Source organism: Mastigoproctus giganteus, chromosome 2, assembly GCF_048544385.1.
Source record: "Mastigoproctus giganteus isolate SK-2022 chromosome 2, ASM4854438v1, whole genome shotgun sequence".
Classification (NCBI taxonomy): Eukaryota; Metazoa; Arthropoda; class Arachnida; order Uropygi; family Thelyphonidae; genus Mastigoproctus; species Mastigoproctus giganteus.
In genome coordinates, this window is record NC_143576.1 from 225933479 (window position 1) to 225961085 (window position 27607).

At 35.8% G+C, this 27607-nt stretch overlaps 1 protein-coding gene across 3 annotated transcripts in view; it reads left to right on the top strand.

The window, feature by feature from the left end:
• mon2 (Mon2 homolog, regulator of endosome-to-Golgi trafficking) overlaps window positions 1-27607 on the top strand; it is a 273966-nt gene that overhangs the window by 85238 nt on the left and 161121 nt on the right. For all 3 annotated transcript variants that reach the window (XR_016548096.1, XM_090389771.1, XM_090389772.1), the window contains 2 exons: window positions 6339-6653; window positions 25637-25818. Coding sequence is in view for 2 of the 3 variants with exons in the window: in XM_090389771.1 (XP_090245897.1) it covers window positions 6339-6653; window positions 25637-25818 (497 nt within the window). In the remaining variant the exon portion in view is untranslated. The remainder of the gene's footprint in view (window positions 1-6338; window positions 6654-25636; window positions 25819-27607) is intronic.

The following is a 27607-nucleotide window of genomic DNA, read 5'->3' on the forward strand; positions in this document are numbered from 1 at the left end:
TGAGGAGATGACTACTGTATATAAGGATTAAACCCCATCCTATGGCATTGTGAAGCACTGGCATAGACAGTTTAAGTGTTGTTGGACATCGGTAGAATCTGAGCCCATTCCGAGTCGTCCCCATTCAGCCATTGATGAGCATGATCGGAAAAGTGGAGCTGTTAATCATGGAAGATCGCTGGATATCTGTACTTGAATTATCCCAGGAGGTGAAGATTAGTGTGGGCTCTGTTGAAACAGTCCTTCATGACCAACTCCAATTATGGAAATTGAGCAAGATGGATTCCCCGATTATTGACTGGTTTCCAGAAGGCTGATCGACAACAGAAATCACAAGAGTTGTTAGCCCTATGCCAAAAAAATGAGGATGACTTTTTCTCTTGTCTGATCACTCAGGATAAAAGTTGGATACACCATTTCGACCCTGAAAGTAAAAAGCAGTCCATGGAATGGTGACCTCATGGTTCCCATTCCATGGACTGAAGGCAAGGGTCAAAGTGTCAACAGGAAAGGTCTTGCTGACTGTGTTTTGCGATGAGAAAGGCGTAATAATGACTGATTACCTGCCAAAAGGTAGAACAATTACAGTTGCCTATTATGCCAACTTACTCACAAAATTACGGGAGAAAATCCAAACACGTAGGCATGGCATGCTGTCCAAAGGTGTGAGAATGCTTCAAAACAATGCCCCAGTTCACACTTCTGAAATTGCAACAACACAAGTGGCCACTTGTGGATATGAAATACTGCCCCATCCAGCCTATTCACCCAATCCTGCACCATCGGACTTCTTGTTTCCTTCCCTCAAATCATTTCTTCAGGGGACCCACTTCCCTGATGACGAGACACTCATTTCTGCAACAGAGTCATGGTTCAAAGACCACCTCACAACTTCTACAAAAATGGTATCCGTAGCCTCATCCATCGATGGGAAAAATGTGTAAATCTGCACGGCGGCTATGTAGAGAAGAACTAAAATCTGTGTTAAGAATCAACAGGCTAGCACCTCTGCAACTAGGTCAAGGTGATTCTTTATATATTGAACCACCCTCTTATGCCCACTTCTTCGGTCATGATGAAAATCCTCATGTACATCTTTGAACTGCTTATACCATTCAAACACACTGGTATGACTTAATGTTTCATCACCATAAACAGTTTTAACATACATTTCTGTTGCAGATTTTCCCAGTTTAAAGCAAAATTTTATATTTGTTCATTGCTCCATTGCAAAATTGTGACATAGAACATTAACACTTCTAATGAAACTGGTTGTTACTTGCACCCTGTCAGCATACACGACAGTTTCTGTACCATCATCTGTTGGAGGAAGTTTGAACTACAACATACCACTTCTGTTTATTTTCAAACTTATTGAGCATAACTGCAACAGCCAGCCAGAAACTTTATTGCCACACCTTGTATGTATGCAACTGAGCCCACACAAAGAAAATTGCATATATATGTGCATACATGTCAAAGGGTTAATTATGTAACTTGTTATTTTGTGATTCCACACAGGTACTGTACTTATCATTCCTTTGTACTGAATACGTATTCATAATGCCCTTGACAAAATGGATATCTCCATGGTTTGACCTGGCTTCCCATGATCTCCATAACCTGAAGAATTTGTGGTTGCATTTTACCAATATTTATACCTACAAGATACCACAAATTCTCAATTGGGTTGAGATCTGATGAGTTAGCCAGACCCAGACCAGGGAAGCATTTTTTTTCTCACATTTGTATCTGCAATATGAGAAAAAAAAATGTGTCTTCACAACAGTCAGTTGATTTTATTTTAAAAGAAAGAAAGGCTTACCTCTTTGTAGTAGAATGGCAAGCTGATAAGTCCTGCTGAAAAATCCATCATTGTCACCGAACTAAACTTGTATAGTTCTCATGACATCCCTTCTCATGTGATTTCATAAACAAACACAACACTGCTTTGTGGGATCATAATTTAAATACTTTAATTAATTAACTGCATATTACAATATTGCATACCTTTTGGAACACTATGGTTCCTTCATCTGTGGATAAATAATTTAAACTCACAAAATTTACCTAATTTAGTGTCATTATCATCTTGTTGGACACTTTGCAGTATAGTACTACAAAGAACAGGAAATAAGGAAGTTACAGTCCTGAAACAAAGAAGTCAGAGGTCTTGTTTTGGTTTAGGTCCTAAGGATTGCCTAGGGGAACTGGTTCTCTCTTTTTTGCCAGCCATGCTGAACATTGGCAAAAGCAAAGAACTGGATTGTATAACTTGTTCTTCTGTCTTACTGTGATGTGTTAGCTGCAGACTGTTGTTCCATCAGGTCAACGTGTATATGAAAGTGGGAATGAGCGTATATCCGTGCAGGCAAAGATTTTACAGCTCTAACTAATAGAGAAGTTTTTTTTTTTTTAATTTTTGCCATTTTATTGATTTAATTGTCATATTAATTTATTTTCTAGAAGTAGCTTTATATTCCTAGTTATGCTACTTAGTTTATATCGAATTTAGATAGAGATTTTGTAGGTTATTACTTAGTATCAGTACAACCTTGTACCATTCGAAACTTGCTCCATTGTTGTAGTATATTAGATTGATACAGAATAGCATAATATATATCTCGAATTTGATAGCATAAGGTATAACGTAAAACTAGATTGTGTAATATGTAGCACTGTATTAGAATCTGTCAGCTTAGTATAGTATTGTCAATTAATCAATTAAATTTATAAATCTTATTAATTTTTATTGCTAATTAAATTGTATTTAAATGGAAATCATGCCCCAGACTAGAGCAGCAAGGCAACATGCACAATGTAGCAAAAGTGCTGTGCTTTGGGGAAGAACTGAAGGGGATGGTTCTCCAATGCATCACATTCTAAAAAAATGTGAAATGTTTGCAGACCTTTCTGGAACAGGACATGATCTAGCCATGAAGGATGTCTAGAGTGTGAGTGTGAAGTGGAGGATGTCTAGAGTGTGAAGTGTGGTAGGATGTCTAGGCAGTGAGTGTGAAGAAATAGGTGCCAACTCAGCATTCTGATGGGCGTCTATGAGAAATTGAAGAGTCAGGTAGATGCCCTTGAAGAAATTAAAATGGGGGGGCTCATCAAGCTGTCATCTGCTCACTCTTGTGCACCAGGCAACACAGTGGCAATCTTCAGGGCAGAATGTGTTGGTCCCACAGGAGCTAATTATTGTCGGTGACTCAGTTGTCAGGGAAATGGGAAAATATATTATGCAAAAAGGATAGGTGGAATAGGACCAGGGTATGTCTGCCAGGTGCAAAAGTTGATGTCGTTGTAGAGCAGGTATCATCTTTTAAGGGCACAAAAGGTGATATCGTTGTACACATTGGCACTAATGACATTAAGTATAGAAGATTTGTGGATTACTTCACAATGTTGTACAGGTCAATGTTGAAAAAAAGTTGTGAATTTGGGGTTAAATTTAAGTGTCTGCAATCCTGCCCTTACATGATAGGAGAGAGTATATGATGAGAACCTTGTCATTCAATTCGACGCTGGAGAGATTGCTTCTAGAGGGGTGGGATACACTCAAATAGAAAAGGTGCAAGAATATGTGCTGATGCTATTGAGGCAATGTTAGGTGGGTTGCAAAAACTACTAGCTTGGGGGGGGATTCACAGACTAATAGATTAACAGTAGCTGCAGGCAGAGGTGGAAATGATTCTTGCACTGCTTCTATTGGAATGAGTAGCAGTCTGGAAAGCAAGTTGCTGAGGACTTCAGAAACTGCTCAGAGTTATGAAACAAGTAAATACATGAGCTGTGTTACGAGTAACTAAGAGTAAGAACAGATGCAATAGCTTGCAATTACTGTCTCATGCAATAGAAGCATTATCTGACACAATAACTTTGCTTTGCAACAAACAAAATGACTAATCAAACAATATCTTATACGTTTCACTACAATTGCTACTTTTTTTTAAGGTGATGCAGTTTTTTTGTCTGCCACTGTATATACTTGTATGTATGAAAATGCTAGGAGTATAATAAATAAATTTGATGAATTTGAAGTGCTGGTCAAGACATCCAAGGTGGATATTGTTGGGATATTAGGGGCATGGTGTCATACAGATATAAGTTTGCAGATGATACAAATATTGTCAGGGTTGTTAATGACAGTATAGTACTGCAACAGGATCTATAAAAGTTGGGCAGATGGGCTGAGAAGTGGCAACTGCAGTTTAACATTGACAAATGCAAAGTACTGCATATTAGTTTCAATAACCCCAGAGAAATGTACCAACTATGTGTTGTTATACACCACATAGTTGGTACATGAACATTTACTCAGGGTAGTGGAGAATAAAAGATCTGCAGATAATTGTGCAGTCAGATATGAAGTTCTCTGAGCAGTGCAGATGGGCTGCAAGAACACGTCATGGAGTTTTATCAATGATGTAGATGAAGTTTACTAGCAGGGATAAGGAGGCGTTTATCTCCTTGTATAACAGGTCACCCCTTGAGTACTGCATACGGGTCTGGAAGCCTCATTTTAAGAAGGATGTAGAGTTGCTAGAACAAGTACAGAGAAGGGCAGCGAGACTGGTGGGGCGAACAAAGGGGTGCTCTTATGAAAAAAGGCTTAAATTCTGCAAATTTCAGTGTCTGGAGACTAGGCACCTGCGAGGAAATCTGATTGAGATGTATAAGGCCTTGAATGGATTGAGCAGGCTCAGTGCTGATGGGATTCTGCCTCTTGCTCAGATTACAATCCTGAGAGGGCATGAACTGAAATTGAGGAAAGACAGTTGTCGAATAAATGTGCAGAAATTTGCCTTTAGCCAGCGGGTAGTTGACTGCTGGAACAAACTTCCATCTGTTGTTGTGGAAGTTGATAGCTTAAATAAATTCAAGGAAGAAGTGGACAAACTTTTGGAGTGAATGGGTGGGTGAAATGGGAAGGTTTTTCTCTTTTTTTTTTGCTGATGCTGTATAAGCTTGCTTTCTTGCATCATATGCCTCTATAATGCTAATTCTAAATAACTGTTTCTTGTTCAGTCTTGTCTGAACAGGAAAAGATTTACTGTGTTGTGTAGTGCTTTCTGCTGGGGAGGCTGGAAATCCAGTATGGAATATATCTTGGTTACAACAGAAGTTTTACATGTTGTTTTTTGTCGATGCACTGTGTTCACTATTTGGGAACAGTGGTGTAGAAAATGTGTCCTTGCTGATGACATGATGTGTGTTATCACTTTAGAGGGTATTGCTGGATGTTCTTTGATCTTAGTTTGACATCTTTGTTCTGTGTGATATTTACTACACCTGTAATGAAGTCTGTGGACTGCAACTGTGAGTTGGGGAGGCGTTGGATATTTCTATTGAATTGAACATTTACATTACTTTCTAATCAAGTATAAAAGTTTTCAGTTGATAGTACTGTTAATCATCTTCATATGGTTCAGTAGCTGCTTTGACTGATAAGGGTCCATAAGGTTACTGAAAACAACGGTAAGATTGTTGTTAATGTTAACCCTGATGTTCAGGAAAAGAAAAGTATTGTTTACTCCTCTTTCAATTTTTAAACTAAATTTTGAATTTTTAAATTCTTCCATCAATACTTTTCATGATAATTTAACCAAACCCTTCTGACAATGTATAAGGACATATAATGTTACCTTCTCAAGGTGAGGAGAATCTGGGTTGGCCTGTTCAAGCTTTCTGTCTGTTTCTAACGTGGACATTTTAGCAAATGCACTAATGCGTAGTGAGAGCACTTGAGTTTTTCAGCAAGTTGTATATAAATAACCGTAATTAGGCAAAATGTTTTTAGTAATGTGAGCAAGTTAACACATAAAAAGAATTGTAGAGACTGTATTACAGATGCTGCATGAAGTTACTTTTAAACACTGAAATGGTTGATGCAGTGTGTTGTGATTCTGTAAATCAGCTCTTGATCCAACCTTTGTACCATACTATGCACCCTCCATACTTTTTGCACTATGTAAGTAACAGGAGAAGAGAAGAGAATGAAAGATGCCTAATATGGTGTGGGGAAAAAAAATCCTTCATCTTCTGCTCAAAAAACTCTCCTAATGACTAATATCAATCAGCACAAAAAATTATGTTGATTTTGTTTTTTGGGACAGCAAAAAAATCATTTTGGCTGATTTCCTGCCTGCATGCTGTGCTATGCTGAATTGTATGTAGAATAGAATTTGCCATCTGATAACAAAACATTCATATTTGTTATATTCTGGAGTGCTTTTAAAATTAAATTTCTGCAAAGTGTAAAGAAATGCTATTCTGAAATTTTGTTATGAAAACCAGATTTATAATGTTTATTAATGTCTAATATACTTTTACAGTATTGAACTACTGGATAAGTTGGAAGCTCCTAGTATATCAGATGGATATGGAATATCTGTTGCTTATGCGTGTTTATTGGATGTTGTTCGTAGCATTGCAAAAATAACTGAACAGGGTAAACAGCTGAACAAGGCAACAGATAATCAGGAACATGAAATTTCAAATGATTGTGATCACAAAAAGAATAATATAAAGAATGCAGAAGTTGTTGATTCTTCTGAAGACAGTTCAGATAATATAGTTCTTCATGAGCAGCTAATAAACTCTTCTTGGTGTGGTCTCTTGGCTGCTATTTCTCTTCTTTTAGAAGCTAGGTAAGTAATGTTTAATATAAAATGCTGAATTAGTTTATTGCCAGAATGAAATTCATTTCCTTGTTTTACACTGTTTATGAAGTCAGAAACAGTTTTTAGCTCAGAAATACAGGATGGTTATAAAGCCTTTGATGTATTTTAAACATTAATAACTAAAATATGATGCCACACAGAAAAATATGATATTCACATATACGTAATCTGTAATGGATTTTTTTTTCAAGTAAAAATAAATAAACTTTGCTGCCAGAGGGCTAAAACAGTTTTTATTCATCAGATCCATTGAAATGTTTAGTTTTTCCACCATGCTGATTTATAATTGTGAGATGGAGAATGATAATGTTGATTAGTAGCACATGCACAGAATTTTTGTGGGAACTGGAGCTTGTAGGATCAGAGCTGCTGCTTTGACCTAGAGAAAATCAATGGTTTTTTTTTTTGTTGAGGGAGTTGAAGTCTGAATTTCATTTCCCACTGTTGACACCCACCTAAAACATGTCAGAACAGATAGCATAAATTTTGTTGAAAAGAATTATTATAAATGTGCCCTTCAAAAAAATGGGAGGAGATGGAGAGGCCAGGTTTGATGAACATTGGAGGCCAAGGGAAAATTCTTGGCGATTATCTTCTCTGTGAATGTCACATAGAATAGAATGGATACTTATTACATTGGTTATTTTTTGAGTACTAGTTTGGCTGTGCTCCAAAAACAATTATAGTGTAATGGACACTTGTTATGCTTGTTTATTGGATGACATAGTCTGAAAATAATCACTTATTACACTGTGATTGTTTTCAGACTATGGCCAAACTAGCAATTCTTTGTCTCATGGAAACATCTCAACATGAAAGCAGGGGCAGCTTGTTGGTAGGCTCTGTGGAACTGCAGCACCCCCAGCTTTTTAAATCTAAATATACAATCAACAGAATTATATGAAATTTTGTGAAGAACAATGCAACACAATGAATATTTTTATTAACAGGTCCCACATACAGTATACATCCTCTATTTCCAATAATCATTTCAATAACAAATGAATAAAAACACAAAATCATTTTCAACTTTGAAGTTTAACCGTAAGTGGAACTGTGCTCTACACAGTTCCACACTTTGGCTATAGTGGTTGAGTCAATGCCTAGTTGGCACGTTGCCAATAGGCATTTTTTTGGTGGTGATAAAATGAGTCAAGGGAACTGCGGGGCGAGCGGTGCCAATTTGAATAGTGCATCAAACGTGAATGAAAAAATTATTAACCTATTTTCAACAAATAAAAACCGAAGAATGAATTTTATTTTTAAATAAAATTTCGAGATTACCCAAGTCTATTAATGGTAAGTGTCCAGTTAATGTTTTTTAGTATTTGTAACTTGCTTATCATTATTATTACCATCTATGTCTACCAAGACAATTTAGTGTATCTATATCCTATATAGTATATCTGTATACTATATCTATCAAGACAATTAAGTGTAATTTTAAGATGCAGCACCCCCATATATCAGAGTCACAAGCCACCACTGCATGAAAGTAGCAATTTGAAACACCACAATGTGGCAGAAACATTTCCTTTATAAACACCAATGCAGATGGCACTGTGTACAATTGGCCCTCTGGTGGCAAAATTTGCAACAATTTTTTTTTCTTAAAAAAAAAAAAAAAAAAACTTCATTGCATATATATATATGTGGAAACCATATATTTTTATGGGGATTCATTTTTAAAATTGCTCAAAGACTTTATAACCATCCTGTATAAATAACAGGAGGAGTACATCTACTGTTTTCTCAGTATATCTTCAAAAATGTCAAATTCTTCTTTTTTAGGCGTATCACATTTTATTTGTTTAAATGAAATAAAAATAATCACTTAATGTGTTCATCAGGAGAAGGAAAAATTGAACTAGAACCTTTAATATTGATTCATGCTGGAGGAATTTCTGTAAAGACCTTTTTTTTTTCTCTAAGAGTAGTCAGCCAACATCAGGCAGAGACAGGGTTTTTCCTTCCACATACAGTTTGATGCAGAAGGCATGTTAACAGCCACAGTATATTGACACCTTGTAGCCTAATTTGGTTGGGCATGTACCCTTGATAATACTTAACAGTGATTCCTAAACCGTCCCTGCATATTTCAGCCTTATTTAAATAATTCTTTTGAATCTCACAAAAGCATCAATGTATTTTGACTTGATATGTATGATTACTTATATATGATATAATTCAGTTATTTTAATATGATAAAATATATTGTAAAATATGGATGATCCAGATTTGAAATAAGTGTAATTCATTTTATAATGTACGTATTGAAGGGCATATTATACATGTAGGTATTACCTCTATGAAGAAAAACACTTCTCTGCATTGGAAGTAACTAATATGAGTTTAATGAAAATAACTAATTGCTCAACTGAGCTTACACTAAATTTTGCTAAAAGATTTTTAGAATAATTGTGGATTACAATTAACGGAGGCTATACTTTTCTGTCTGGTACTTTCAGACATTTTTCTTCTGTCTTAGAACTGAAAAAGCCCCATGAAATTTCCTATGATCTAGAAGAATTGCAGCTACTAGCAGTCAACACCATAATTTGATCTGAGACACCACTGAGCCTCAGACCAATATAGTGGCCACAAACTAATCAGAATCCTAGCCCCAGCAGCAATTTCAACCCACAATTTGAAGGGAACATTTTTTTGTACAGAAGACAAGGAAGTTAGACTTGCATGTGCAGCATGGACTAGAGTGAAAGAGTCTATATAAGCCTTTGTTTCTTTGTTCTAAGTCATAGAGGAAGTTCTGAAAGTGTGAGACTGAGATGTATGCCCTTTGTTAGTTAGAATCTATAATTTCTCTGCATTTTTATTCAAAATTTCAAACTTTTTCTAAAAATTCTTCGTCAAAAGTTAAGTTCTATTGAGTAGTTAGTTATTTTCATCTTTACATGCTATTTTCAGAGTAGTAGGGTTTTTGCCTTATAAGCATAATTCATCATATTACATTACCATTACAGACAATATAATGCATTATTTTATATAATGAGCATGATTTTCATCCATTTTGTATTTGCAGCAGTTTTGTCCCCTGAAACACACACACATAATGATATTTGTATTATTTTATTATTTAATGATATTTGTATTATTTTTATTTTTAAGCATTTATTGTTATATGCGTACACACACACACACACACACACACACACACACACACACACACACACACGCACACACACACACACACACACACACACACACACACACACACACACACACACACACTCACTCTGCTGGTTATACATTACCTTGAACATTTGACAACTTATTTCCAAAATTTCTGATGGAATATTACAAACCTGTGCTCTTTCCTTTTGCTGTTCTTTTATGTATCAGGAAGATCCTTCCTACAAATCTTATCAACAGTTAGATGACAGTTCTCTGCATTCTTCTTCCCTATAGTTTAATCAGTCTTGCTGTACTGCACAAGTAAAATATCTAGGACATCATCCACAACTTAAGTACTGTTCTCCAGTGAGAAGGGGTGGGGGTTGAGAGAGATCTGACCTTGAGATAAAAATTAGTTTACTGAGTAACATTACGTTAATCTCTGCTTTTTCTTGGTATATAATAACTACTGTTTCACAACTCTGCAATTAGAATTTTATCTCTACCCTCATAGGTACTTTTTTTTTTTTTTTTTTTCAGAATGATTGTAATAAATTTGTATTTTCTCTTTACAATTAGCAAATTGAAAGTAGGGTGATATCTGGTATAAAAGGTAGAGCAAAGTGATTGTACTGAGTCAAAACTGCATAACAAGCAATTGCCATGCCTCTGTCCTATTTCAGGCTATAGCTGTTTCTTCATCTGTTTATTGTTTAGAAGATTGTTCCTCTTGCTCTTTCTGCCTTTTGATTGGTTCATAGGAGGTGACAACTTTCTAAAGATTATTATTACGTTGAGAGATTATTATTAAATCCATTATAATTAAATTTGACAAGTTAGCCAAAAAAGGGATTTACTGTCTTCCCAATACTTGTTATAAAAAAACTGTCAAGAAATTTATATGGAAACTTATCATTTTCTTGTTTCTTCTCCCTATTCATGGCTGAGGTTGTCTCCTCGTGCATATAGAGGAAACACACCAAAGGCAAATCATAAGATCCAAGATGCAAAGAAAATACCATGGACACAAATAAATGAGATTGAAACAATCACATATAACCAAGAGCATTCCAGCCACATAGCTTCAGTTTATTAACAAAGCAGCACATGTCAACCAACAGCCCTCTCGTAGAAGCCTGTTTGTTTTATTATTGACTCCACACACAACCTCATAATGGGTTAAAAATTACATAAAAAATACCCTGAACCTATCTGTTGTGTACCAACTTCCACAAAATAGCCTTCCTATTCAGATTAGACTGCAGCATAATCCAGTACAAAGTCTCAGGTCAGCCATCCACTTGGTTCTGTGGGCTCCTCATCAGGCCCTATTTTGAATCATCCTATAGGGCTCAGCTGTGCAGGAACATTCAGAGTCCAGGTAATCCTACTAGCTGAATTGATACAGAAATCATGGGTGGAAGGCAGTGCGCAACAATTCCTGTTGTGATGGCACAACAAGACCTTTCCAGAACAGGGAGAAATAGACAACAGAGGCTGAGGATACTAAGGAAGATCCTCAGACATAAACCCTGTGCGCTTCTAGCATTGTAGCATTTGTTATAAGCTTGAAACTCAAGAAGTTTTTACTCTCATGCAATTTTGATGTGCCCTGCACAACAGAAACTTGGCTTAGCTGAAATGAGGAGGCTTTTCCATATCCACTATTGACTGGCTATAATGTGATTCTCTGCTCCTGGCAGAATAAGTGGAGGGGTGGAGTGAGACTCCTCTGTAATGCACCACACATGTCTGTAACTAAGCATTACATAAACCATTCCACCAAGATTGAATAATTGAACAATTCCCCCCCCCCACCAAAACCATTGATGAGATAATTAATTGACTTATTCATGAGCTTTATCCATTTGTAAGTCATGATCTGTGGAGGTTTAAACCTATCCCCACAACTTTTGCATCTTCAGTCGAGAATTTAAACAGCCTTCACCCATTGACAATTCATCTAATTACTAATAATCTCCTGACTAGGGGTAACAATAATCTTGATATTGTGCTAACATCAAATAACTGTGAATTTGGTCCGGTAGCAGAAATGGCCTTCAATCTGATCATATGCCAATTTTAATTAACTTATAGTTTCAAACAACATACTGCAGTTCCTCAACTTGGGTCTACACTAAAGTAATAATGAGTCCAAAATTCATCAGCAATAGCATATGTCTTGAAGCAGCCAGTGCAGTCCTATGGATTGCTTGAGCAGCATGATAATTGACTTGTCTTAGATCTTTTAATGAGATTGCAATTTTTAATTTTGCAGCCTCGAAGAGAGTAACCCTCTCTAAATGCTTGAAGTGCTTCTAAAGTGCTTGACTTCAAGCACTTTAGTTCCATCTCTCGCTTATGTTTACTGAAGCTTCTTGAGAAAACATGCTGTAAACCAATCAGATTCTCTCTCACAGGCTTCAAAAAAGCATAATTTATTATGCCTTGCATGATAGATCCATGGTCAGTAATCTGCTTATGACTACCAATGCTATCTTTGGAATGTTTGAGAAAAAAGCAAAAATGGTAGTCGCATATCTTGATTTACAAATTTTCAATATTGGCAACATCCAGCTTTGCTTAAGCACCTTAAAATTTATCACCACATTACAAGTCATGTATTGTCAAGGTCTTATCAGAAATACAACAGTTTTGAGCTACAAATTAACCTTGAGAAAATTGCTGTCATGGTCTTCTCATTTAAATGCACACTAACCATAATTCAGCCTGTGATGGATTCTTGATCTCCAGCAATGAAATGCAAAGAGATCTGGGTGTGATCTTTGTTTGAAAATTAAGATTCTATTTCTGTTATTTTCTGTTAGCTCTGTGTCAAATTCAGTAAGAAATGCTGGATTTGCTGAGCAGCACTTTTTGCATATTAAGAACAAATATCTGATTTAAAAAAGTTCGTCATGACGATTTTGGAAGGTGTGGTGTGGAGTTGTGGGGTTCACCTTTACGCATGATAATCAAACCATTACATGCCACAGAATACTGTCTCCTGAAGTGGACAGCATGGAAGTGTCATCTCTCACAACAGCAAACCACAACACTGATGGCCAAAGCACTGAATTTAACTATATTTTCTACCATAATTCATGAAAGAAGACTAATCACCATCAGTGATTACTGAGAAAATCTGAGTACTCAAAATGTGCAGCTCTATGGGTTAGAGTGCTTTTGATGTTCCCGTAGTGTGGCAAGACCACATTGATGATTGCTATTTCTGCATGACAAAAATATCAGAGAGCCTTTGCCCACCTCGAGCATCGATGAGCCATGCTTGTCCAACACCTCGCCAGTGGTTCGTGGGTTTTCCTTCCTCTGACCACTTTCGGTAGGTAAACCCACGAACCACTGGCGAGGTGTTGGACAAGCATGGCTCATCGATGCTCGAGGTGGGCGAAGGCTCTCCCGGATGGTATGTGGCAATAGAAGGGCGACTGTGGCACAACTCATCGGTAATTTTAATGCTGGTGATGGGATGGTGTCACAACATACAGTTCATCGAACCCTGCTGAAAATGGGGCTGCATAGCTGCAGGCCGCTCCAAATGCCCATGCTAACCACAGTTCACTGGCAACGGTGCCTACAATGGGCACACAAGCATCAAAACTGACCTTGAGTGATTGGAATAAGGTCATCTGGTCTGATGAATCATGTTTCCTGTTGCACCATGTGGATGGCCGGGTACATGTGTGTCGTTTACCTGGGGAAGTGATGGTGCCTGGATGCACCGTGGGACAAAAACAAGGCGGTGGCAGCGGTGTCATGCTTTGGGTGATGTTCCGCTGGGATACCCTGGATCCAGTTATCCATGTGCCGGGCACTCTGACGTCTACCACCTACCTAAACATCATTATTGACCAGGTACACCCTTTCATGGCAATGGTCTTCCCCTCTGGTTGTGCCATCTTTCAGCAGTAAATGCGCCATGCCACACCACCCGGATTGTTTGAGACTGGTTTGCAGAACATGTGGAAGACTTCCAGGTATTGCCCTGGCCTCCAAATTCCCCAGACATCAATCCCATCGAGCATCTGTGGTTTGTGTTGGAACAGCAACTCCGATCTGCGGTGTCTCAACCACAGATCTTACAGGAGTTAAAGGATCTGCTGGTTATGTGTTGGTACCAGATACCACAAGACACATTTAGAAATCTTGTAGCATCCATGCCTTTTTTTTTTATGTAAACCCCAAACACAAGAGGTGTTAGAACCTATAGTACTTAGTACCGTGTTTGGGTTGGAGGTTGAGAAGACGAAAGAAGATATTTGTTGACATTGGACTTGAACTTTGTAGACTGTAATTTTCAGGAAATACGTATGAAGGAAGGTTGTTCCAGAAAACGGCAGTTGAATGAATAAACAAGGAAGATGAAAAGTTGGTTCTGTGAGTTTGAAGTTGGACAGTAAATGGATGTTGGCTGGTGGCGGCACGTGTTCGGACTGTTTTGAAAGAGAGAGCAGGAATTATAGAAGCTAATTCAGAAGAACAGTGCCCATGGAAGTATCTGTAGAAGAGGCATGCAGCAGAAACAGTACGTCTATGAGACAGTGAGTGCAGAGACTCTGTTAGGGATGAGTCATTAATTAACCTAACTTCCCTCTTCTGAATGGAATCAAGAAGCGTGAGAGAGGTTTTGGGGGCATCACCCCAGATGTGGAAACAATATTCCATGGCAGGGCGGATTTGCGATTTATACAGAGTGAGCAGCTGTTTGGAAGAAAAGTAACGCTGAGACAGAAAGAGAAAACCAAGTTTTTTAGATGCAGAAGAAGCAATATTTGTAATGTGCTTGTGCCAAGAGAGATTAGAAGTCAGGGTAATCCCCAAAAGAGATATATCATTTTGCCTAGAAATCGGAGTGTCACTAAAGATAAGCATAGGAGCAGAAGAATCCTTTTTGCGAGATATAAGACAAGACTGAGTTTTAGAAGGGTTGAAATCAACTAAGTTGTCTTTGCCCCACTGGAGAATTACCTGAAGATCGGCATTTAAGGAATTGGTAGCAGATTTTCGAGAAGTTGAAGCTGATTGAGCAGGACAAGGTTTCTCAAAATGGAAAGGGGAATGCAATGTGCTATCATCAGCAAAACTATGGATAGGATTTCCAGTCAATGGAAGAAGGTCATTAATATACAAGAGGAAAAGAGTGGGGGGAAAGAACTGAACCTTGGGGGACACCGGCATTAGTGGAGAAGTTAGAAGACAGAGAGCCATCTACCATCACCCTCAGTGAGCGATCAGAGAGAGAGAAAACTGGATAACCAATTACTAAAATCAGTTGGCAAACCATAAGATGGAACCTTGTTTAGAAGACCTTTATGCCAAACACGATTGAAAGCCTTTGAGATGTCAAGGGCAACTACTTGTGTTTCACCGAACCTTTCCATTGAATTAGTCCATAAATGGGTAACATAAGCCAGAATATCACCAGTGGATCGACACTGACGGAATCCATACTGGCGATCGTTGATCAGACGGAAGGTTTCTAGGTAGTTTAAAATTTGGCGGTTAATTGATTTCTCCATTACTTTAGAAAGAGTAGAAGTAATTGCAATGGGACGATAATTGGATGGTAGGGATTTGTCACTCTTTTTAGAAACTAGCTGGATATGAGCAAATTTCCAAGCAGAAGGAAAAACACCTTTGGAATAAGAAAGTGACAAAAGGCGGCAAAGAATGGGAGTAAGTTCAGGAGCACAGGTTTTGAGAACAAGTGGAGAAATACCATCGGGACCTGGAGCTTTCTTAGCATCAAGATATGTCAAAATCCTTCTGACGGAAGACCACAGGAGGCATTGAATGGAGCGTGTTGGGAATAGTGGGAGGTGTTTTACCAAGATCGTTAATGCATGAGTTGAAAGAAAAATGGGATGGTAGCAGGTCAGCTTTATCCTTGGCTGAAGTGAAAACAGAACCATCTGGTTTGGACAGAGGTGGGAGCAGAGCTGGGCAAAAGTTGCGGCCAATAGCTTTGGCAAGAGACCAGAATGCTCAGCTAACATTAGGGCAAGAAGCAAGTTTTCTGCTCTTAGCCTGTTCAAACTCTAGTTTGGACTGGTTAATAACTGCTTTACAATTGTTGCGAGCTTTGTTGTAGGCAGAAAATGAAACTGAAGAATTAGAAACAAGCCAATTAGGATATGCAACATTCTTCTCTTGAACAGCCTTAGCACATTTATTGGAAAATCAAGGTTTAGATAAAGGACGAGATTTTAAAGTGGAATGTGGGATAAAGGATTCCATTCCTGCAAGAATAATTTCACTGACACGATCTGAGCAAACGTTGACATCAGAAGTTTTGAAACCGTAATCTGACCGAAGAAAAGAAGTCTCACAGGTCATCCCATTTTGCATTCTTGTAATGCCAAACAACACAAGGTTGGGAATAGCCATGAGATAAAGGTTCCATTGGAAAAGAGACAGTCACCAAGTTGTGATCTGAAGTGCCTAAAGGACCTCTCACTTCAACCGTGTATTTAGAAGGGTTGTTTGTGAGAAAAAGATCAAGCGTATTGGCTGTATGATTAGGATTGTTCGGTATTCTTGTAGGTAAATGAACAATCTGTGCAAGGTCATTAGTAATTGCAAAAGCCTCAGCATCTTGACGAGCTGGGTCGGTGGGACTAGAAAACAGAGCCAGCTGGAGTTGTGAACATTAAAATCACCAAGGAAAATTACCTCACTGTTAGGAAAGTTGGCCTGGAGAAAGTCAAGTTGCAAACAGAGAGCTAGTCAAAGAACTCCAAGAGATTAGTGGAGTTGGGAGAATGGTAGAGACAACAGATGAATTTGACACAATGAGGTAGAGAGATTTTAAGCCAGAAAAGATCAAAGTGAGGAGATTCCAAATTGCCAAGTCTCTGACAGGGAATATCAGAACGGACATATGCACAAGTACCACCTTTGAGGTGAAAGGAATCATACAGGGAATAATTTGGGCATCTGAGATGAGCAGTAGTTGAATCAACCGATAACTGAGATTCTGTCAGAAAAAGTACATGGGGTTTGGCAGACTGCAAGTGGAAATGGACATCGTTGAGATTAGAATTGAGACCACGTATATTTGTGAAATGAATTAGGAAGTGCTAGGGAAGTTTAGATCTTTTCGCAGATAAGCTTGCTCTATTAGTTTGACAATTCATGGTGTATTCAATAGTAAGAAAAAGTGGGTGGGACATACTGCATGAAGTAATGAAATTTTTGGATATGGCATACACATGGTAAGAATATACTCAGATCCTTGACATAACATGGCCTCGACAATGCTCCCCGCATACACACTACTCGGACTCCCTCCAGTCACTATCTGGCAGAGTAGAGGTAGCAAGATTATACACTAGCTGAGATGGAAGCCGCCTAGAGAGTTACCAATAGGTTCGGTCCGGTGTACTAACTAGTGGCCGGCGTGGGAACACTGTTTTAGAGCTGTACCCTCGAAATGTAAGAAATATTGGATCTCGCCATGATGTTCATCATAACCTCAAAAGTCATCAATCATACTGCATGATCGAAGAGATAGGGAAGGGTTGACCGGAACTTAGCTCTAGAGACTAAACATGGGTTCCACCACTTCAAGCCTCCGATAAACAAAGTGGCGGTATTGCACTGGTTGATGAGAGTCATCTACCACCTAGTACCCGCCTTGCCGGGTACAAACTGTTTTGGCTGCACATGGAGGACCAGCATCATATTAGGTAGGTGGTCATAATGTTTTGACCACCTACCTCAGTTTAATTAAGACCTGCCAATACCAGATTTCCAAAATCATGAGATAAAGGAAGCAGTGATGAATATAGTAAGGATTCTTGCGCTGCAGATTTTGCTGGACTGTTCACTTCAAAAGATTTGGACTACCAACCAGAAAATTATAATGCATCACACTTAAATAAGCAAGAAGTGTTGAATGACTTAGTTTGTGATTTAAATTTATCTGACGAGTAAGCAGAACTCCTTGGTTCTAGTTTAAAACATTACTGAAACAGTAACTAAATTTATAGTGTATTGAAATGTTACAAGATGTTTCAAAATTGTTACGGAAGACAATATGTATTTCTGTAAAGATATTAGTGGCCTTTGGAATGAACTAGGTTGAAAACAATCCTAATGAATGCCGTATATTTATTGATGCCTTAAAATAATTAACTTTAAAAGCAGTTTTTTCTGCACAATAGAAATGCATTCCCATCAGTTCCTCTATGCTATTCTGTTGGTTTGAAAGAAACATATGAAAAGTATGTCCAAAATCCTGAAGGTAATAAAGTGCCATCGCTTTGCTTGTAACATTTTTAAGTGGTCTTAAAGTAATTGGATTAATCTCTGGTCTGCAGGGGGTTTCACAAAATACTCTTGTCTTCTATGTTTGTGGGACAGTCATGCAACAGAAAAATATTATATTGTGCAGCAGTGGGAAAGAGAGGGAGGAATTTTTACCAGTGTAATATAAAGTATATTTCACTGGTCGAATCAAAAAAAAAAAAAAGTTCTTCCACCTTGCACATAAAGCTTGGATTAATGAAGAATTTTGTTATGGCTCTAGATAAAGAAGGAAATGGATTTGGACTACCTAAGGGAAATGTTTTCCAAATTTAACAGATGCAAAACTGAAAGTAGCAATTTTCATTGGGCTTCAAATAAAGAAACTCCTCAAAGATGAATTATTCGAGACAAAGCTACAAGATACTAATTTAGCAACTTTTTAATTATTTAAAGGATTTGTATGTGGATTTATTGGAAGGAAAGGAGATAATTATGAATCTCTGGTGTCAACTTTACTACAGTGTTATAAATATATGGGTTTCTGAGCCTCTTTGAAAATTCATTTTCTTCATTCCCATTTCAACTGTTTTTTTCCTCAAAATTTGGGAGATGTAAATGATGAGCAAGGGGGATGCTTTCATCAGGACATGTCCACAATGCAAAAGTATTACCTAGGTCATTGGGATACCACCATGATAGGAAATAACTGCTGGTTTTCCTAAGAGGGAAAGCAAAATGGACTATAAGAAAAATAAATAAGACTGATTTTTTTTAAGATAGAATATTTATTATTATATGATATTTGCAATTGGTCATTCATTACATTACTAAAATTTCATTATATCTTTCAATAGAGATGTGATAGACAATTTTAGTACTTTTGGAATTAGCAGATCAATTTCCTTAAGAATTTGCAACTTTTTCTCCAGAGGTATTAAAAAAAAATTATTTTTTTTGGTGGCCAGTGTAATTTAAATGTGTGCCACCTGCAAAATATATATCCTCATTGTTTAATTTATTAAATCCTTTCAAAACCTTAAATACTTCAGCAGATCACCATGCAAATGTCTGGTCTTGAGACTTGTAATCCCCTAAACTGAGATTTCTGTAGGAATGCTTCTTCATATCAGTAGATAACCTTGTTGCCCTTTGCTGCACCTTTTACAGCAGATCTCCATCCCTCCTGAAATGGAGGTTCTAAACCTATATACAGTACTCAAGATGGAGTCTGTCCAAGCATTTACACAAATCATTAATTACCCCTTTGTCCCTATAACAAAAGGTAAAACACAATGTTCTTTTCTAGCAGCCATTTCCACATACACTGTTAGGAGAACTTCATGTGGATTGCACAATTACTTTTAATAACTCTTATTCATTATCAGCTATCTTAAGCTTGTTGTTTCTCATGTAATAAGATGATCTAGCATTACATTTATCTGAATGTAGAATGCTAAATTTGTGAATATTGTACTTTAACTGTCATTTTTCAGACCAAATGAATAATACCTTGGTCTTATTGAACAGCATACCTTGGTTACTATCATTTATCACTCTCAATCTTATCACATATAAACTTTGACATCAAACCTTAGTTGATATCAAAGTTTTTTTCATCATTATTATTAAACTCTACTTGAGACTCTGGTCTAGTCAGAGCAGTAACATTTTATAACCAACTTAATAATTCACTTGAACAATCTTTTATTCACTGTAGTAGTCTTCCCTCCAGTGACATGTTCTAATTTATACAAAAGGTGTGTGGGATGGCATCAAAGCCTGAAGTCTAAATATACTATGCCAAAATTATTCTTTTCATATAGTTATTTTGTGGCAACTCATAATAGCTTATCAGATTACTTAGACATGATTTCCCTTTAAAAAATTGTTTTGTGCATACATTACATCCATTTCTATTGAGACGATCCTGTACTACATCTTTAACTTTGGATTCCATAATTTTTCCCTACCACAAATGACGATAACGTTGACAACGATTGTATCTTTTGATAATAGCTTGGAACCACTTTGGTAAATTGGAGAGACATTTGCACATCTCTGACATCGTGGAACTCACCTGAGTTCAGAGATGCACACATTTCTCTACCAATCCACTGAAAATGGATTGGTATAAGAATATTATGCTTGAATGTGAAAAAAACTCATTGGAAAATGAGTTTTTTATCCAGTGATATTAAAGGAGGCAGCAGGAGGATAGATTGTCAAAATTACTGGATAAATCCCATCAGCTTCTTGTACCTTCTTCATATTCAGGCATAACATTTCTTTACCATTCTATTTTCAATGATTGCACAGTTGTCTAGTTCCTAACAACATTTATCTGAATCAATAGTATTATCAAGCTAGAGAACACTCATTACATATAAACGTTGATGAAAAAAATTTATTTAGTCATCAGTTGTTTATAGCCATCATTAACGATATCAAAACCGTTCTGTAGTTGAGTAATATGTTTTGATCCATTTTCTAGTGCTCACATATGCAAAAAATTCTTTATTATTGCCATATGCTGTCTTTACTAGTGCCTTTAAAAGTGGCCTAAACATTTCTTACTCTCTAAGTAATCTATTACAAAATAATTTATACTTGTCATAGTGTTTTGTGTCTGTTGATAATTTATATTCATCTTATTCAACTTTGTTCTGTTATTACTGACATGATCAGTTCAGTAGTTATTCACTTTTGTTTAGGCCTGGAACAATAACGCTGTAAGTGTATAAAACACATAAAAAGATGAATATTACTGACATGATCATTTCAGTGGTCATTCACTTTCGTATAGGTTTGATTTGATTTGATTTTTATAGCGCAAGGGCGATTCATTTAGGCCTGGAACCAGTTAGCATTGTACTCATTAGATTCACCAGCCCCTCACATTGAATAGAATTCAAATAATACTTGAGACCATCTTAATTTCCCTTGCAAAAATTAAAACCTTTCTCTTTATCCTTGACAATTATTGTATCTTTAGATATGTCTCATATTAATGCATTAAAATCACTACCTGCTAAAGGTTCCTAAATGTAAATGTTGTTAGTATCATTTGAATCCTTGGTAGAAATGAGGTCAAGAGTGTTGTTATCCCATGTTTGTATAAGAAGCAGTCACTTAATTGAACCGGAAATATATGCTTCTATGAGTATATTACACCCAAAATTAGTCTTTTGTGAAAATACATTTATATCTGCTTGCCCACTTCATTCTTCTTTATAAGTATTCATCATATTCATTTGGTCTGTAACATACCCCAATCTTATTTTTGCTTTTCTGTCAAGTATGTCACACCATACTGACTTAGTTTGTATGGTGGTTCTCATCTATAGGATATACTTTTTAAATTATATGCCTTTCACTGAAAATCATGTCATCTTTGTCCCTTCTGTCATCTTTGTCTCTCCTGTACCCATTGTATTTATCTTATTCAAATTCCGCATCCAGTATATCAGAATGATACCACATTTCTGTTATTCCTATTATATCAGAATTAGTTGATTTAATTACCGTATTTTCCTGCTCATAAGATGCGGTTTTTTTCCCGAAGAAATACTTGGAAAATCACCCTGCGTCTTATATGGTCAATGTCAGATTAGGCCTAAAGATTACCAGCAATGCATTTTCGATGACGCAGTGCCTGTAAACTGAGTTCTGAAAACTTCCCTTTGAAATTCACACCAATTTTACTTAAGATTTATCTGTTGAAATATATTTTTAACAATTATCAGTGGTTACAATCTATGGCAACAATACATACCAGTAATCTTTTTTTCATGGAAAATTTGTTGAAATCTGCATGATATGAATCTCACAATCAGACGTAAGTAAAAACTTGTTTCATTTTCCCATGTGTTTGCTTCCTCTATAATATGATCTCGTGCTTTTATGGTATTCCTCTATGATCTCGCACTTTTATGGTATGGTGGGCTAATTAGACTGGATCAGGATTTTTCAATTCCAACTGTCTTTTACAAAGAGAAAGTGACGCCCATATTTGTCTTAGGGTGAGTAAGAATTTCTGTTACGTTACTTCTGTCAGCTTTTTTCAGAAACAAACATTTCATTATTGGTTGAACACTTACCCAAGCGTATACCATTATTTTGAGAAAAATAATTACCATATTTAATTTTATTATTATTATTTTCTTTATCAATAATATTTTTATAAATTTAAGGACACCCTGTTATGATGGAGTTGTTGAGAAGGCATTGCTACACAATTGCCTTTAAATTACAAGTAATAGAATTTGCAAAGCAATATGGGAACCGTGCTGCTGAAAGACATTTTGGACCACCTCCTACCTAGAAAATGGTATGTGCCTGGCGAAAGCAAGAGGAGAAACTTCGACAAGCAATAAAGTCAAAACACAACCTTCACAAGCAAAAAGCTAGATGGGAGGAACTGGAGAATGAGATGAAGACGTGGGTTACAGATCAGAGGAGCCAAGGTATTGTGGTAATGTCTAAAAATATCATTTCTGAAGCTAAATTGAGGGCAGCTGCAAGAGGGCATGATGACTTTACAGGTGCTATTGATTTATGAAGAGACACGGATTAGCGATGCGAACAAAAACAAAAATAGCACAGAAAATGCCTGAGGAGTACGAAAACAAAATTATTGATTTTCACCGATATATTATCAAAGTCAGAACAGAAAATGACTTTGAACTTAGTCAGATTGCAAATATGGATGAAGTTCCATTGATGTTTGACGTTCCCTCTGATAAGACAGTTGATTTTAAGGGTGCTATTAAAACTGACCATTAAAACTTCCGGCAATGAGAAATCCCATTTTACAGCAGTGCTGGCATGTTGTACTGATGGTACCAAGTTACCACCATTACTAATGTTTAAAAGGAAAACAATGCTGAAAGAAAGCATTCCAGCAGGAGTTTTTATTCAAGTTCACCCCAAAGGATGGATGGATGAGCATGGCATGAGGTTTTGGCTGGAAAAGGTGTGGTCACGCCATCCTGGTTGAATTCGCAAGAAGCCGTCGCTTCTCGTGTGGGATCAGTTCCGGTCTCACCTAACTAATTGTACTAAGATAAGATTAAAAAGTTTAAACACGCAAATGGCTGTAATTCTTGGAGGGTTAACGGGTCAATTGCAACCCCTGGATGTATCAATAAATAAGCCTTTCAAGGACTACATGCGTGAAGAATAGAATAAATGGATGATGTTCCCACAGCATGAACTAGCACCAAAAGACCTATCATTGTACAGGTTTGCCAGTGGGTCAAAAATGCTTGGAATGAAATTAAAATGGAGACAATAGTACGATCGTTTAAGAAGTGTGGCATAACCAATGCTCTTGACGGCACGGAAGACGACCTTTTGTATGAGGAAGCAGATTCATCTGACTCAGAGATCGCTCATAACATGGACGATGGTGACATTGAATATCTTGAATATTATGATGATTTCATTAAGAACAAATAAATATTTTTAAAAATTTCTTGTGTTTTATGAATTGAATAAAAACTCCATGTTGTAAGTCCATTTAATAAAAAAATTTAAAAAAATAAATGTAACTCCATTTAATTTATTTTTAATACCTACCCCCTGATTACATCCTGTATCACGCCATGTCGCCATATTTGTTTACATTAGTCTGTAAAAGATCGCTTCTTAGTTTCACCGTAAACAGTATCGAAGGATAATAGAAGGGTTATTATTTTTTCCAAAATATGTGGCCAAAACTAGGGTGTCTTGTATGCCCATGCGTCTTATAATCCGGAAAATACGGTAGTACTTTGAATCATCAGATTTATTGATTATACTCCAAGCATTATTATACAATCCATGTGAAAGTTTCTCTTTTCATGTTCTTTATAAACCTAACATAGCCAATGTTAAGCTTATGGCATTAACTTCCAATTGGATATTCCTGTAGTTCTAGTACTCTTGCAGATGTTCAGTATTTCTTTGTTACTTTCTCATGGACCCATTCTGTTATATCCAGCTTCATCTCTCATAGTATCATAAATACCTGAAGCAAGCCCTGTATTTTTATATTAATTTGCAAAATACTGTGTAAGAATAAGACAGTTCAAAGTATTGCAAGAATCAAATATATATTTAAACATGTTTTGTTCATAGCTACAAGTGTTCCATCACTTATACTAGGATAGCATATATTTAATATTAGCATGTATGGCATTATTATCTTTTGTGCCCATAAAAGATGTTAAACAATTCTACAATATTAAGTTTTGCATCTGGCAGACATACTCTGGTCCAGTTCTATCTAATTCCTGTTACAGAGTGCATTTCCCATTTCTCCAACAATTGAATTGCTAAGAATTACAACCTCCAGTGACAACAGCATAAGCATCTTTTGTCCTTGCAGCCAGATTCATAGGAGTAAGTATCAATGTTGTGGTAAATCCTTGAATACCTGAGAAGTCCCCTGATATGCTTAGGTAGCATTTGCCTTTTATGTTGGAGCTAATTCTAGCTATCAGAAATATACAAATACAGTTTTTATTTTTGTAGCATTACATTACTTTTATCATGGCTTTGCAAAAACCTTATTGATTCTCATTATCATTATACAAGTACTTTGTTGCTTCATGTCCATTTCCTTTTGTAAAAAAAGTAATTACCATTCTTTCTTCTCTATTGTTGTAGATAAACAAAACCAACCATTATAACCATGAGTCATTTACATTTATTATTAAGTAATTTCAAAACATATAAATGAAGGAAATAAATATATGGGGTTTATTGTATTTTATAAAGCCCAAAAAAATTAATCTGAATTTTTTGTATGTAAAATTTGCATTCAGATTTCTCAAAGTTGGCATGTATGTGTATGAAAAAGTTAATTTCTGTTCACATTTGATATGTTATTAGGTTAGTACTGCTGTTGAGTACATTTTCATCAATGAGTTTTTATGATTAACATTAATGGTTTTTAACTATTTTAATGTTAAAGTTACACCAATCAGCAATGACAAAGCTATCTGACTTTTCTAAATAACTTCTTCATTTAATTAAAAAAGACACTGACATAAAATATTCAAGAATATCGAAATAGAAGATTTTGAAGTAAAGAAAGACTAAACTACAATTGTAAAACTACAACATTGCCATCACATCAAATTTATATGTACTGAACTAATGATGTTTGTCACCTGGGAATAGATATGAAGGAAACCCTTGAACTACCAAAAACAACAGTTATGTGTCAAGGTTGTTTGATTTTGTAAAAGTGGGAATGGTATAAAAAAAAAAAATTGTTTTTTTGTTTTCCTTTTTTCTTTCTTATAACTTATTGTTGCACTAAAACTGAGAAAATAAGTCCTTATTGATGATAGATTATTTCAGTATATTGCTTCTAGTAAGTTCACTAATGTGAAAAATGTTATATTTTATTTATAATGAAGATAAAATTTAGGACTCAAGTTGCAAATTTGTGTAACATAACTTACCATTTGCAATAAAATACAATGTGGAATAACATTTTTAATGTTCATTTAATTGTGAAATCTTATTTTAATTGTGTTTACTCTGATTTATGAATATAGTATGGATGAATCAGCCACTGAGAATATTCTGAAAACTATGCAAACTTATAGCAGTATGTGTGGAATGCTTGCTATGAATACACCCCGTGATGCATTTATTACTGCTATGTGCAAAGCATCCTTGCCTCCTCATTATACTTTAACAGTGTTGAATACAGGAATACCTAAAGGTGATATAAAAGGTTAGTCTGTTTTTAATCATACAATTTTAGGAATAGTTAGCTTAATAGAATATGATTGTAAAATATGTGTAATATCCAAAAACTTTTAAATAAATTATGAAAATTGATATAAAGTTTTACTCTTTAAAATAAATTGCAAAAAAAATTAAGCCCATTCATTTAAGATTATTATTATTCTTAATTTTCATTTTAAAATAAAATAAAATATTCATTTTAGCTGAAGTACAAAGAAACAGCCCACACAAAGGGTTATATAAGAATTAACAGATATTTAAAACAAACACACATTACACCAGTTACAATAAACTGGTTCATATTTCACATATATATATATATATATATATATATACACAGTTCAGTACAGTTTACAATTACAGTGGGGAAAAGTTAATGTGCTCATTATTAGAACATAAAAAAACTTGTTCATTCATTACTGTTAACTAATTTACATGAATTAGTTGTATTAGTAATTTTTTTGAGATTGGAAATGACCACCATCTTGTATTTTGCAAATTAAAAATGATAATTAATGCTAAAAATAAGTAGTATAAAAAAAGTTTTAAAGTGTATAAGAATTGAAAGACTCTCAGATTTACCAACAAACATTAAATATAAAAACCTTTTTTCTCAAAAGTTACATTCTTGAATCCAATAATATTTTATATAATGAATGGTGAGAATTTAAGAGAACTTTTATGAACACTGCAAAAAAGGTAGGTGGGGAGAAGGTCCAAAGCAAATTCAGAAAGCCATGGTGGACCCAAGTATTAAGAGACAGTTGGAGAAAAGTAAAAATATTATAAGAAATTTTGACAAATAAATCTTTATTGAACTATAATGAAAAGTGCAAGAGAGTAAAATTTTTCAAAATAATTTGGCTTTTGTAAGTCAGAATTCTCTGGAAAAGTAAGTTTTGACATGCCATCTAAAACATGCATTTCAAGGGACAAAAGAAATGTTACTCAGGATATTATGTCACAAAAGTCAAGTTTTGCAGTTATTTAATCAGTAACATCAGTGGCTTAAAATTTTCCCAGTTTTTAAAAGAAAATCTAGCCCCAACAAGCCTTTGGAAAAGGCTTGTTGGGGCTAGATTTCTTTTCTATTCCCAACAAGCCTTTTCCAAAGGCTTGTTGGGAATAGTTGAGGCTAGTGAAATGGGGTAATGAATGAGCTAATGATTGGAGAAGTAATGAGAACTTGGATAGAAAAGGTTTGGATGTAAGGTTCTACATTATTATTACAATAATAATCAAAGATTATCTAGTTACTTTGGAGGCAACAAATTTAAGGTAGTTAATAATGAAAAATAGTGCTAATTATTCCCTTTATATAATATAGGTGTAAAAACACCATAGACAACTCTTGAAGTAAAAAACTACGATAGTAGTGTAAAAGGCATCATTTCAACTATATCTCGTATTGTGCTCATCCTTCGCAATGAGTTACCATGTATTACACTACCTTGAATAAGTAACACTTCACTAATTATTCCATTATACAGAGTTATCCATTTATCTTGAAACCCATTGACTAGTGGCATATACTAGGTAACTGTTTCATCAAATATGGAGTGAGATATTTTTGATACAGATGGTAGAAGGCAGTTTTATTGTGACAGTAGTAGTAATTGAGGAACAGTACAGCATTTATTAGTTGAGCACATAATGTTTCTTTTAGAAGTATGTAATTTGCCCATAAAGTCTGGATGAACCAAAGCAAAACATTGAGAGTTGCATTTGCTGAACATATTCTTCGTAGAATTGCATTAAGCATGCTAAAAAAAAAA